The sequence below is a fragment of the Danio aesculapii genome, chromosome 3, assembly GCF_903798145.1.
Source record: "Danio aesculapii chromosome 3, fDanAes4.1, whole genome shotgun sequence".
Lineage (NCBI taxonomy): Eukaryota > Metazoa > Chordata > Actinopteri > Cypriniformes > Danionidae > Danio > Danio aesculapii.
The window spans coordinates 45,791,742-45,806,543 of NC_079437.1; the positions used below are offsets into that span (position 1 = coordinate 45,791,742).

Genomic DNA, 14,802 nt, shown 5'->3' on the forward strand with positions numbered 1-14,802 from the left:
TGCAATAAAAAATAATATATTTTTAAAAAATATCTCTGCCCTTTTAAAGATTGTGTGTCCTGTTTTAGCAGCATTTTGGTTCACTGTTGAATCGATAAATCCCAAAGTGTTTATTGTTCCCTAAAATGAGATTCTGCTGCAAAAATACACAGAGGACTTATAACAAGAGAAATAAAATAATATAGTTTTTAAATGAGATGTAAAAAAGGTCTGAAATTAGGAGAGGCAGGGGAAAAAATGTAATTCTTTTTAGATTAACATGCTCTTCTTTCTTTCGTTTTATTATTATTATTTTCACATCTCTGAAACATGGATTTCTTCCCCAAAAAGGGATTTTGAGCATCAAAACAAGAAAAGTAGGATACAGCTTTACATGTTTCCCCATAAATAAAATTAAAACTATTAATAAGTACAGTGATCAATATATAGTTGAAGTCAGAATTATTAGCCCCCTTTGAATTTTTTTTATTCTTTTTTAAATATTTCTCAAAGGATGTTAAACAGAACAAGGAAATTTTCACAGTATGTCTGATAATATTATTTCTTCTGGAGAAAGTCTTATTTGTTTTATTTCAGCTAGAATAAAAGCAGTTTTAAATTTTTTTAAAAAACCTTTTAAGGTCAATATTATTAGCGATATTGATAGATATTATATCGATAGTCTACAGAACAAACCATCATTATACAATAACTTGCCTAATTTCCCTAACCTGCCTAGTTAACCTAATTAACGTAGTTACCCTTTCTAGTCACTTTAAGCTGTATAGAAGTGTCTTGAAAAATATCTGGTCAAATATTATTTACTGTCACATGGCAAAGATTAAATAAATCAGTTATTAGAAATGAGTTATTAAAACTATTATGTTTAGTAATGTGTTAAAAAAATAGGGAAAATACAGGGGGACTAATAATTCAGGAGGTTTAATAATTTAACTGTAAATGGGTACACCCCATTTTGAAAACTAATATTTAGATAATATATTTTGGTGCATTTGAAACTGATGTTTATTAAAATAATATTTTAGCCACCAAACTAAATTGAACTAAAGCTTCCTATATCTTTATAAATAGAAAGATATAACATTTAAATTCATTTGAAATATTGGGGAAAATTTTGAAATAATTTTAGTTTCTCTTGAATTTTGCTCTTAAAATTTGTATTTAATATTTTTCATATGAATTTGGGTGTACTAAGTTTGGACCATTATCGTAAGTTATTTTGTTAGATGAGCTCCAGATTTGGCTTCAGTACTGACTAATCTAATGTATATGCACCAATATAATATTGTATAGCTTCCTATTAAAAATAGGAATTTAAAGGAGAGATTTGTGAGGGGTGTACTTATATATGCTGAGCACTGTATGTAGTACCATACACTTTTATGATTTACATAAATTCACTAAAACGCCATTCTGTTCGTTTATATACCAAAACATACGCGAGCGTATTTAAAACAAGGATCATTTGATGTCATAAAATATTAATGCTAGTTTTTATACTTTGGCACAACACTTTAAACGACGCTTCAAATTACGTTTGACCGTAGGTTTTTACTCATTGAAACTATAATTAATCTAATATGATCACATGATATTTTATGCATCTTGGATCTAGACCTTCAGGAGCAGGTGGAGGGTGCAGTGGCAGTTTTTTATTTTAGCTCAATAAACTATTAAATTACCTGCTTATTGATAGTTAATAGTATAGTGGGGTTTAGGTATTGAGTATAAGGGATGTAGAATAAAATCATACTTTATAAGTGCTAATAAACAGTTCATTTATTGATAATAGGCAGGTAATAAGCCAGTAGTACACTGAAAGAAATGACTTTTTAGTGTAGTCAAATCTAATAAATTGACTCTCATAATTTTTAAATTGTAATATTAAGTGTCAAGGATAAATAGAATTTTCTTAGTACATATTTAATATTTACACATTTACTTTATGTAATAAATGAAATTAGTGGAAAGAGTTAAATATTAATATTCATTTACTCGTAATATTTAAATATTTTCTAATCATCGCAAACCTAGTATCATTAAGTTTTAATAATGGATATGCTGCAATGGATTGTTCCCAGCATGCTTTGCAAGAGATTGAATTAAAAGAAAAGTATTTTGAAAATAAAAGTGTTTAAATTTGAGAGAAATATTTGTTAGAATTTGATCATCTTTAGTTTGTAGATTAAGAAGAGTTTTGAGTGTGTCTTTTAGTTTTAAGGTTACCACCTTGCAGAAGAGCAGCACTCATGTTTTGGGTCTTGTCATTTTTATTGTCAGCATTAATGTTTGACGCTTCACTCAGATAATCAAAGCTGTGCTAACACTATCGCTGACATCAGTAAGCATTTATAAAGTAAATTTGCTCTTGCTAAATAAATTTGCCTAAAATTAAGGGAAATAACACTTTTCAAGTGGAAATGTGTCTTAATTAAACCAAGTTGCACCAAATATACTAATTTGTAACTAATAAGATTTATTTAAATTGATAAAAGCAATGTTCCTTCTGCTAAAACAAGAAAATGACATTACTTGGTTCATTTAAATAAATAAAGACTCAAAAGTAAAGATAATCTACTTTTACTTAATGTTTAACCTAACACTCCTAAATTAAGCAAATTTTAAATGATATTGACTAGTTAATTGTACCAATTATAGGATTGTAAAATTTACTTGAAATTTGTTTGTGCAAATTGTTACGAGTGTTACCATTTTATTTGTACATAACTATATCTGTTACACTGAATGATCATTTCACTAATATTTGGCCATTGTATTTTCACAAAATGCATTTCTAGAAGTTAAAGTATATAAAATCACTTTTGTAAATCGATGCAGACACAAAATGGGCTAATAATATTAGCTTTAAGAGCTAAAAGAGTCTGTTTAGGATACCTGCTGATTTAGTGTATTAATGAGCCTAACTTCAGGTTTATGTCATGTATAAAGGGTTTTTCTTGTTCTCTATTAGTCATTATTTGAATATTTTTCTTCTTACCTCAGCCTAGCTGTGTAATATTAAACTAAGGAATGCAGGCATGTAATGTCTCCCCCTCATATGCCCACTGGTTCCCCGCGTCCAGGAACAAAAGAGCGAAGGGGAGGCATTAGATTAGGACTGCTTTGACCGCTGGGTAAACGGGTGGGAGGACACAGACTTCTGAGCCTTTGACCACCGGCCTGAAAAAAAGTAGTGTATTCCCAGAATCACGCATATGAGCCATAAACCACACAGCCGAGCATCAGTGCTTGAAATGACGAGTTATATTGAAAAAACTGAGAACAACACACACTAAAACACAGTCACTGAAGAAAACAGAAAGACATAGCGATTAATCTCCTCATCAACAGCCGGAGAATTATTACACCACTCCAAAAATCAAACAGTTTCACAAATGAATGCTAGAAACTACATTTGAGTTGTTTTTTTTCATAAGCAGGTGTTGTTACTGTACATTCCTCCATATAAATATTACATTTCACATATACAGTGCATCATGCTGCAACATAAATATTCCCATGATATTTCAAATAGCCAACAAGAGGAACAGAATGAGTAAAAAGAGGCGAAGTAAGTACATGTATGACAATAGTGGCAATCACAACAACAGTCATGTGACCAACACATTTAGGTAGTATATTACATTAAAGCACACTTTGCCAAAAGCACACATTTTGTAACATTTAGGGGGTATTTTTTTAATACTTGTGCTATTCTTCTTGTGATAGATGTCATTTATGATCAACCCTGTATCTGTGATTATATCTAACCCTGTAACGGCAATAACCCTGATTCTTTCCTCATCATAAAGTCAGTTTTTCCTACATTTTACCTGTTGCCTAACAATCTAAAACTCTGCCTGTTTCATCATGCTGAAAATCTACCCTGTGTCCAAACTTTATACAGTTCAAAACCTGAGATCTAAATTAAATCATGTAATTTGTGGTTTTGTTAAAAATGTATATCTATTTCCATACTTGTGGTTAAATCAAGCGCTGTATTTTATTTGATTTAATCGATGCATGTTTTGATAGTGTTGACTGAGTCACTATGGTATGTGTGTCTGCTCTGCTCTGTGAACCCTGTCAAAACTCCCTCACTTGTTTTGTCTTTGAGATATTTAATTCAGTCTTGCATTATCCTAACTATATTTTATTATTTATAATCTATTTTAATTCACAATTAATGGAATAGTTCACCCAAAATGGTAAATTTCCTTTGTTTATTCACACTGAAGTGGTTGTGGGCTTTCTTTACAAAATATCTGACAGAAGGGGAAGAGAAAAGGATAGAAGAAAGGTTTGGAAAAGTGGAGGATGAGTAAATGATGACAGAATTTTCTATTTTGGGTGAACTATTCCTTTAAGGTAGCATTAAGAAAAAACTGGAAAAAAACACTGAGCACGAAATATTGAAGAAGTAAAAAATAAAGAAAAACTACCAAATAAATTTTTAATGGGAGAAATTTATAAAGGTGCACCCAGTTTTATTTTCCTTTTAGACATCAACAAAATCCAACATTTTTCACAAAAATAATGTATAATTATACATTATCATGAGATCAGCCTTAAAATTGTAATTTTAAACTGTAATTTTCATACATTTATTTTAGCTTTTTGAATTACTTTATTTTATTACATACTGTTTTTGAAATGCTGCATTCTTGCCACTAGGTGTCAGTTGAACACCAAGACATTTACTTTATCAGTCAGCTCCTTGTACTGTACATTAGCAAAAAACTACACAGTAAAAATTAAGGTAACTCAAACCATTTAAGTTCAAAACTAATCCTAATGAGTACTGAGAACTTAATCCATTTGAGTGAACAAAGCAATTTGAGCACAGTAAAACCCAATAAATGAAGAGAACTCAAACCATTTAAGGAAACCGATTGCTACAAACCATTTGAGTTAAAAACTAATCTATATGAGTACTGTGAACTTACTCCATTTAAGTTGAAGTAATGAGGTATTTAATTAACTGATTACCTTCAACACTGAGTTCAAAACTCTTTTCAAATGAGTAGAATTAACTTTCAGTACATTTTGAGTTAACTACACTCATTTCATTTGATAAAGTTGACTGTTTGTTTTACAGTGTAATAATACCTACTGAGTGCATCTTCAATAGTTTTCTTTAGAAGAACGTAAGGATGGCAATAACAGTTGTAGGAGTAATAGGAAATTTTAATGTGGATTTGTCCAAAATATTTTACTGTATCCTTTATAGTGCACTATTTTAGTTGACAGCCATTTGTGGCGTTCAAAAGCGGACAGAACAATAGGCTCATTCCTTGGCTCATTCAGAGGGCTTTATATGTTTAAACTTAATATAATTTTTTTGTAGGCCAACCTGAAAGTTTGCATCATCTGGACTCCCTTTGTAAAAACTAAATATTAGGATTTATCTATTAAGATGAACCTCTTGAGATGCACCATTAATTACAGCATAATAACAACAAAAGATGCCGGTTGCATGACTTTAACGTCACCAAAATAATTCCAAACAAATTCCTGAAATTTCTAATAGTTTGCAAGAACATCAAAACAGAGAGGCTATAATGGGTGTTTGTAAATGACTCTCTTCTTAGTCAATGCTTTTGGAGCTCTATAGAGCGTACTACTGATCTGTTAATGCAGAAAAAATGTGAAAATATTTTGAGCTTGTGCGTTAAACGCGTATCCAAAGACAAAGATAAAAAGCTCATTGATTTGGATGATGAAACTGAAAGTGCTAAAATGGGAAGTTGTTTGAGGGTTTTGGCCTATAAATATAGCTGATCCCTGCAGCACTCTGTTTGTGGATTAGTAGGGAATAGTGAACGGGAGGCATTTTCGGACACAACCTTGCTCAATTCATCAACTGTTCAGTGAGTAAAGGGTGAGGTAAACCTTACACCAGTGTTTCATAAACCTGTTCCTGGAGGCACACCAAGAGTACATATATTGGGTGTCTCTTTTTTATCTAACCCAATACAAGTGTAATGGCTAAAACTCTTGGTCTGACTGTCAACACACAACTCAACGACTGAAAGTCATTGGACGTCAAAGCTGTAATGTGATTGGTTATGAAGATCCAATTTGCTTTGAACATTTTGACTTACCTGTGGCATGTGAAATCACATACTGTCTGTATAGGTAGTGTATTTGAATGTGAACTTGCCTCACAACTGTTAAATAACACCACTTATATACAGTAATATGAATATGAGTAGTGTACTAATGAAATTCAGGGTATGTCTCAATCTGCTTCATAAGTCGTGAATCAGTATTGTAGGTGGTGTACATAATGTCAGGCAATGGTGAGGACGGTGCCTTGATCCACTACACAGAACGTTGTACTACATCAAATCTGGAACTAATGATATGAATAAATGTAATGAATAAAAGCAGAGCTGATATTTTTTTACATAATAATTTCATAAATTAATACATTTAAAAAAGTACATTATAACTAAACTGACTTAAAGCATGTATTAATTATAAATATTTGCTTAATTGTTAACAATGTTTATGGTTAAAAAAAAGCCTAGAGCTTGATTAGCTAGCCCAGGTGTGTCTGGTTGGAGTTGGAGCTAAAATCTGCAAGACACCAGAACTTCAGGACTAAGATTGATAACCCCTGCCCTAAACCCTTGAGCACCTAGGAACTAAACTGTTGTGAAGTCACAATCGCATTGCATTCTGGGACATATAAGTTCTGGATTGGACATATGAATCTGACTCCCTTCCCTGGTCAAAATCAAGGGCATGTCTATGCAAGCTTCTCTTGTTCGCTTGATGAAGTAGAACACACTTTAAAATGGGAAGTGCTGAGGGAAATTCACAAATGTATGTCTAAAAGTTGATTGGAACGCAGCCATAGTGAGCATCGATGTTCCCTGATTCCCTGATAAGTACATAGTGCATGAGTGCATAGTGTATAGTGTGCCATTTGAGACGCAGCTAATGACTTGGGCCTTGTCCACTCTAATACATTGTCCTGTAAAAATCTGAAAGTTTTGCTTTCATTCCACATTTAGAAGGTGTTTTTGTTAATACAAACGCCACTTTTTCAAAACATTCTCCAATGGATAGCTATAAAAACGTGGGCTGTAAAATTGAGCTTTTCATTGTAAAGTGAAAATTGAGCTTTTAAAAAAACAATGACACAGTTGTAGTCATGTCATGCAGTCACTTACTGTATCTGTAAACCTGATAGCTTTCAGTTTTTCTGTATTTCATATTTTTCTGTGAGAGATCTTTTTGAGATGAGAATTTGAGAATATTGAGAGTCTTTACTGTAGGGGTATCATCAGCATGTTTTCACAAATTTTTACAATTTTATACTCTCATGTTACTCACAGCAACTCTACCTCATCATACATGCATCTAAAACCCCCCACAAATTTCAAGGAGAGTAAAGCATCTTATTTTTTACTAAAGCACAGTAGATGGGCGTACGTGATTTCACACATATTTCAGTGATTTCAGAGTGGTTAAGCAACTTTTGGAAAATGTCTGAGAATTCTAGTTTGGATGAAGAATGTTTTTAGACGAACACACTTTTTTCGTTAATATGCATTAGCAGTGTTGGGGTAACGCAGTACAAGTAACACGAGTTACGTAATAACATTACTTTTCTAAGTAACGAGTAATGCATTACTTTTAAAAATTAAGTAATAATAATTGAGTTACTTTTTAAAAAAATGTAATGTGAGTCACTTATTAGATTAGCTATTTCGCTTAAAAAAATAAATTGCTGTGGTCGTAATGACGATGAAAATGAAGATGGCAGAGCCTTATGTTTCTGAGATGGAAAATTCTCATTATTTTGAACACATGGAAGAAAAGAAAAAGAGGATGACCTGAGTAGACAGTGGTTTTACTTTTTAATAAGTACAAAAAGTAGCAAACGCATTGCTTTAAACTTTCATTAATCGGTATATACGGCATGTAAAGCTCTGGGGTCAAGTTTTCTGAAGATAACGTTGTCCTACTTTAATTTTTTCTGTAGTTTTTTTAGGTAAATAACCTAAACCCCACCCCCCCCCGAAAAAAAAAATTCTGAAAAAGATCAAGCCTTAGGGAGGACAGAAAAAGTAATGCAAAAGTAACTCAAAAATAATGTAACGCAATATTTCCTATAAACAGTAATGCAACTACTGTACTTCCTTTTTTGTGGAGAAACTCAATATTGTAATACATTACTTTCTAAAGTATCTTTTCCCAACACTGTGCAGCTGCCTGTTGATGTCTGTTGTGTGCCCATGATAAAATAGTGCATATGTAGAATATTAAACATGTTATTCCAGTGAATTGCCATTCTGTCCATGACATTCTGCATTTCACAGGGTCTGATCCTATCCTGGGTGGCTGTTTAAAGCTTGATTGGCACCACTAAGATGTGAATTTAGTAATTGAAGTAGGTTATGATGTTGAACGACACCTCACTTTATCTGCTGCTCCCTGAAGTGCTGTTGGAGCGCTTTAATTAGGCTGAACCAGGGTCATGAAGTAAAGTAGGAGTTCTGCATGGAGTAGAGGCGATCGATGGGATTTCCTATCCGTCCTGCCAGAACGCCACCATCCGCAGTCGACAAGAGACAGTCGCCAAGATGACTGAGGCTTCCATCACTGTCTAGGTCATGGAAAACTGTCTCTGAGTCTGTAATGAGGCCAATACAATCCGTTTCAATACTAATTCACGTAAAGGGTTAGTTCACACAAAAAATTAAGATTGTTTTATTAATCCTTGTGTGCTGTTGGGGATGTTTTCATCCACTCTGGGGTGATTTTGAGTCTTAATTTGGCCACAACTTTCTCTGTGTTTCAGCAAATGGAATGATTATTGATAGCAAATCTTATTTTGACACATATTTTGGGAAAATGCTTTGACATGAGCAAATTTACTACCCTATCGTTATGCTAGTGGCTGTTTTGGCCCCATCGACTTTCTCAATTTTAATGACATTTTTTTATTGCAAAGCCATGATACCATATAATTCTGCATTCTTAATTGTTGGTGGTTTTCCCTGTTGAGGAGAGGTCAAATCTGCAAATTTGTGTGATTTGTGTTGGGGCAACGTGAAGAAATAAAGTTAATTTATTAGTTTTTACAAATTTAAGTGGATTGAACAAAGCATTTATGTACCCCCCCCCCCCCAAAAAAAAAACAAAAAAACTCAAGAATTGTGTTGTTTCAGCTTATATTCAAAACATTAAACATAATTTTTGAGTGTATGCAAGTGAACACTGAAATTTGATTTATGTTTTTTTCCTGCACTCAGAATATCTTTATGGGATATTTCTGTTTATGTTCAATTTCAGTATGAACTGATACATGGAGTTTTGGTTTTAATATGTATGTTTGTGGCATTTTTTACTTTTTTTTTTTTTTTTACTGTTGATCATCAGTATCAGTTCAAAAACCTTAGTTTCTGGCTTTTTTCATGGAGTATAGTGTGTGAGAGAATGTAAGAGAGATGTTTGCAGAATTAACTTGAAATGTCTGAGTAAATCACCTCTGCTCTCAGAAGAACACAGTAAACAAAAGTGTATTTATGCACACACACACACACACTATAATCTGTTGTTTTCTCCTTAGAACTCTATATAAAAGCCATAAATGTTTTTGCACAAGCCTATCTAAAGGGTTAAGGGTGCCAACTGTTGACCAACACTAAAAATGACTAGTTGTACCTCTTCCCAACAGAGAAAATCAACAACAATAAAGAATGCATGATTATGTGGCATCAAGGCATTGCAATCAAAAAATGTGATTGTAATGGAAGTCAATATGACCAAAAACGGCCACCAACATAATGAAAGGGTAGTAAATTTTAACAATACATAAGAGTTAATTACTTGCCCTCATTTTGTTCCAAACCCTTGAGACATTCGTTCATCTTCAGAACACAAATTAACATATTTTAAATGAATTCGGAGAGCGCCCTCATCCTCCATATACAACAATGTTTCAGACTCGTTTAAAGTCTAGAAAAATACCAACAAAAATCCTCAAAATAGACCATATGCATTCAGGGATTCAATCCGAATATTACAAGCTACAAAAATACTTATGTGCGCACATAAAACAAAAACAACTCATTTATTCAACTGTTTCTTTTCCTCAGTGTCAGTATATTGTGCATACCTGACAGCCAAATTCTGCGAGACCGGTATGTTGGGATGGCAGTACGTGTTGTACAAATAACACGGTTGAGAACTGGGTTAGTAACTGTAATATTAGTAACTGTACTGGACGGGGTTTCGGGCTGCCGCTGCGATCGGAGACTATACCAAAGTTGGTGACCCTGGGGCGTTACAGACTATACTAAAAACCTGAGGACTTGGGGCGCAATGAAATTTTTTCTGGGAGTTTTCTGGGAGAAAAAAACAAACGGGAGGGTTGGGGGAAATGGGTCTGTAATCCCCCCCCCCCCACACACACATTTGTAGTGTTACAAATAATTATATATTTATTATAAGTACAATTATTAATATTATTATTATTAATATTCATTCATTCATTCATTTTCTTTTCGGCTTAGTCCCTTTTCTTAATCCAGGGTCGCCACAGCGGAATGAACAGCCAACTTATCCAGCACATGTTTTTTGCAGCGGATGCCCTTCCAGCTGCAACCCATCTCTGGGACTCATTCACCCTCATACACTACGGACAATTTAGCTTACCCAATTCACCTGAACAGCATTTCTTTGGATTGTGGGGGAAACCGAAGCACCCGGAGGAAACCCAGGCGAACGCAGAGAGAACATGCAAACTCCAAACAGAAACGCCAACTAACCTAGCCGGGGCTCGAACCAGCGACCTTCTTGCTGTGAGGGGACAGCATTACCTACTGTGCCACCGCGTTGCCCATTATTATTGTTATACAATTATTATTCTACATAAATAACATAAAACAATCCTAAATGTAACTAGAAAACAACGTAAAAACAAAACTGGAGTGATATGCTAAGATCACCAGAAATATTTTGCATGAATATTATGACAATTCTATAGAATACAAAAAAATATATGTTTTACAGAATTATCTGTTCATCTTAGACCTGACCCAAGGCCGAGAATTAATGTTATTAAGTCTTACCTCCCTGACTCTATCCTTTTTTCTGCTTCATAGTCATGCTTAGTCAAAATAAGATCATCGTCATCATATTATAAGCTTCAGTTTTGTCAACTTGCAAAACTCGCTGCGTGTCGACACCTCGTGTCATAAAAGTAACAGAAAAGGCATTTACTTTGGTTTCACAGCGCATGAGCATCGCATAATTTATCGGCGTGCATGTAAACGAGAGCAGGATCAGCGCGTGAAGTGCGCGGGAATGGTTTTCTGTGCATATGCGTCAGTTTGCTTTCACCAGTCACCAAATGTGAGTGGTCCCTAACGTCTTTATTCTGGGAATACCACTCTAAATTAACACATTTGCATAAAGTAAATTGTATCTCTTAAAGCTTACTGGGGCACAGATGATTTTTACTGGGGCACATTTTTTTTCCTCCCGCCCCGCCCCCCAATAAGAGGCCTAAATCCACCACTGTTGACAGGTATGATATTGTGCACATTCATGAGAATGCTGTGCAGTGTACAGCATTCTCATGAACGAGTGCAATATACTGACACTGAGGAGAAGGAAAAAAAAAGTTGAAAATAGTTGCTATTTTTGTTTTATGTCTGAACAAAAGTATTCTCGTAGCTTGTTAATATTCTGATTGAACCACTAAATGCATATGAACTGTTTTGAGAATCATTTTTGGTTTCACACGGGGCATCAGCGTCAAAGCTTCAGTAGCGTTGCTTGCTGCAGAAGTTGGGAATTTCTCAACTTTTCAAGCATCAACGGACACAATAGCCAATCAGATCGCTTTATGCAAATATCCCAGCTCAGACAGTAGCCGATTGCGGACTAATTTAATTGGCTGACGCTTCTATGATGATCGCATCAGCCCCAACTTCAGACATGCCCTTGGTCAAGCGTTGACTCTGAAGCCCCGTGTGAATGCATGGTAAGCGTCTCAGGACCCTTGCTGTCTATGGAGGATGAGAGAGTACTCAGATTTCACCTAAAATACATTCATTTGTGTTCTGAAGATGAACTAAGGTCTCAGGGGATTGGAATGACATGACAGTGAGTAAAATAATAAAACAATTACATTTCTTTCTGTGAACTATTTAATAAAATAAGATAAATCTTGCAGACATTGATACAGTGAGAAACTTTTACCATAGGAGTGCATCTGGTCAGGGCCCAGCTGTGGAGGTGTGAGGCCGTGTCTGAACTGCTCGCTGCCATATATGTTCGGATCTAAGGCCAGCAATTGTTGTCGTGGCAGAGAGGAATATGAGAGCAGACCATCCAGTCCATGAGTGCTGGAGCCATCTGTGGAGCGACAGAATTGGGTTTACACCTTTATTAAAGTACACATGAAATCAAAACTAACCATATTGATTTTGTTAGCTCACATTGACAGTTTTGTGGTGAATAATTCATCTATGTCATTAAGAGAAAAAAAGCCCTTCTTGTTTGTTTTCAGTTCAATTTTCAGATTACGTCTGTCTGAGGTATTGGGTGAGGTCAAAGTCCCTTTAAGGCAAGTCATTTGAGAAGGGTAAACAGAGGTCAGAGGCAGCTCCATGTTTGTGGAACTCGAGTTCCAAGTGGGTGGGCCTTCGAGCTCCAAGTGGGCTGTACAAACTTTTTTTGATTTATATATTGTCTTGTACATGACATGGAGTCCAATATTGTGCTTTATGAGTTTCTACACCTACGCCAATCCTAAACCCAACCTCACAGTTACGTGATGTGCTTTATTAATATCTGCTCTACCTACACCACCTAAACACAACCTACTTGTGGTTTAAGTCCCTCCCACTTGATGGTCACCCAACCTATTTGCGGTGTAATCCCTCCCACTTGGAGGTCTCCAGGCTGCAGCGATACCTACTTCAGTCACTCACCGGCCATCTTTGAAACACCTCTCGGGCACTTTGCTTGAATGGGGAAACATCAAATTCTCCAAAATTACTTTACATTAGGAATCACCAATAAAATTAAACAACCGTCTCTTTAGTTTCATTTCTAAATGTTAGAATTATACAAAACCTACAGAAACTTACATCTGGTCAAAGCCCCTCCACCAGAGAATCGTCAGTCTATAGCAATTGATAATTGTCTCCTGTACTAGAAGGCGGGGCTTCATTTGCTACTCTTTTCCCCCATTCAAAACTATACAAGTGACACGTCTTGTGTATTCTACTGTCTTTGGCAAGATTGACATCCTTAACCACTCCCCTCCAACTGTCAGTTTGGTCAGAAATGGTCTGAGAGGTTTTAATCACCCTCCAAAAACGCTTTCACCCCATCTTTCTGAATAAAATGCCTACTTAACTACATCCAATCAGCTCGCAGTAGACAAAACAAGCCACGCCCACTGTTTTCTCATGATATTTTGTTTCTCTAGGAACTGCGTCACAGTACAAAAAAACTGTCACAGCTTCTGGTTCATGCACACTTTAAAACTTTTAACACAATTGTCCTTAACCCTCCTGTCGTGTACACATCCTGCCCTTTACGTTAGTGTTCCTGTTCAAAATTGACCGGTCTGTTTTAACTGCTCTTATATTAGCACAAAAATCATTTCTCTCCACCAAATCTTTATTCAACATTCTTTAGCTGTGAACAATGTCTCAAAGTAGTGTTTTGTGTCAGAATTAGACATAATTAGACATGTCAGAATTAGACATAAAATAACTGCAATAAAAATAAAATTAGGTGCTGAAAATATATTACAAAATGAACAATAGATGACAGAATTCAAAATACTTTGTTTCATTACTAATAGAATGCTTGCTAAAATAACTATCACAGGGTCTGAGCAAAGAAATTGAAATGTTAATCCATCTGAATGATTTATCAACTAGCAAAGCACAATCAAAATGCTATCCTTTCCTGTGTTCTCAGTGATCGAATTTTCAGTCCTTCAAGTGTAATAATATAGGGAATAGTGACTGAGGGTATATACGGTGAGCATGGACACAGAACTAGCACTAGTTATGCTTTGGTCATTTTTGAGCGAGATAATAACAGTCTAATATAATATAATAATTGTTGCTAAGCTAAGCTAAAAGTGCTCCTGCTAGACTCAGAGATTGGCTGAGCGGAGATTGGCAGAAAGAAAGGAAGAAAAAAAGGGAACAAGTTTCCTTCTCTGTGCTTCTTTCCAGAGAGAGAGAAATAAATAAATAAATAAATAAATAAATAAACAAAAAGAATAAAATAAGAAAAAGAAAGAAAGAAAGAAAGAAAGAGACACACACAGATGGATTTACCTAACAGACACCTAGTCTGTGTGAAGATATGATACACTGTTTTATCAGGAAGTTAATTCACGTTGGAGCATCCAACAATTTCATGGCCATTCATAAATTATTGGTTTAGTAGCTAATCCATATGAATTTGTACGGTCTCTTTCATAAAGTTTTGTACAATTTGCCTATCCTCAATGACGATTGGGTTTAGGGGTGGGGTTGGGTGCCACGCCTCTTTTCAAAATCATACAATTTTGTACGACTGAACTCATATGAATTAGCCACTCAACTGACAAAACGTAAAATAGTTATGTTTCCTTGTGAGATCAAGCTGGAGAATCAGCAAATAAGCGCATAAAACAGATGTGTACCTGCAAAAGACATTGCTCAGTCTGAAATGAGTGAGTGAGTGAGTGAGTTGGGGTAGTGTGTGTGGGGATGTTTTTTGTCTGATGAATGAATATAGCCTGGATACCCATTTATTTTCTATGGC

General features: G+C 35.0%; 1 protein-coding gene across 1 annotated transcript in view; it reads right to left on the reverse strand.

Annotated features, from left to right (window-relative positions):
* Window positions 1-8,345: 8,345 nt before the first annotated feature.
* Window positions 8,346-14,802, reverse strand: part of lmx1al (LIM homeobox transcription factor 1, alpha-like) — a 71,980-nt gene continuing 65,523 nt past the window's right edge. Inside the window, exons 8-9 of the mRNA XM_056452807.1 lie at window positions 12,226-12,381; window positions 8,346-8,647 (exon numbers count right to left, since the gene is read on the reverse strand). Coding sequence (XP_056308782.1) covers window positions 8,490-8,647; window positions 12,226-12,381 — 314 coding nt within the window. The 3' untranslated portion in view covers window positions 8,346-8,489. The remainder of the gene's footprint in view (window positions 8,648-12,225; window positions 12,382-14,802) is intronic.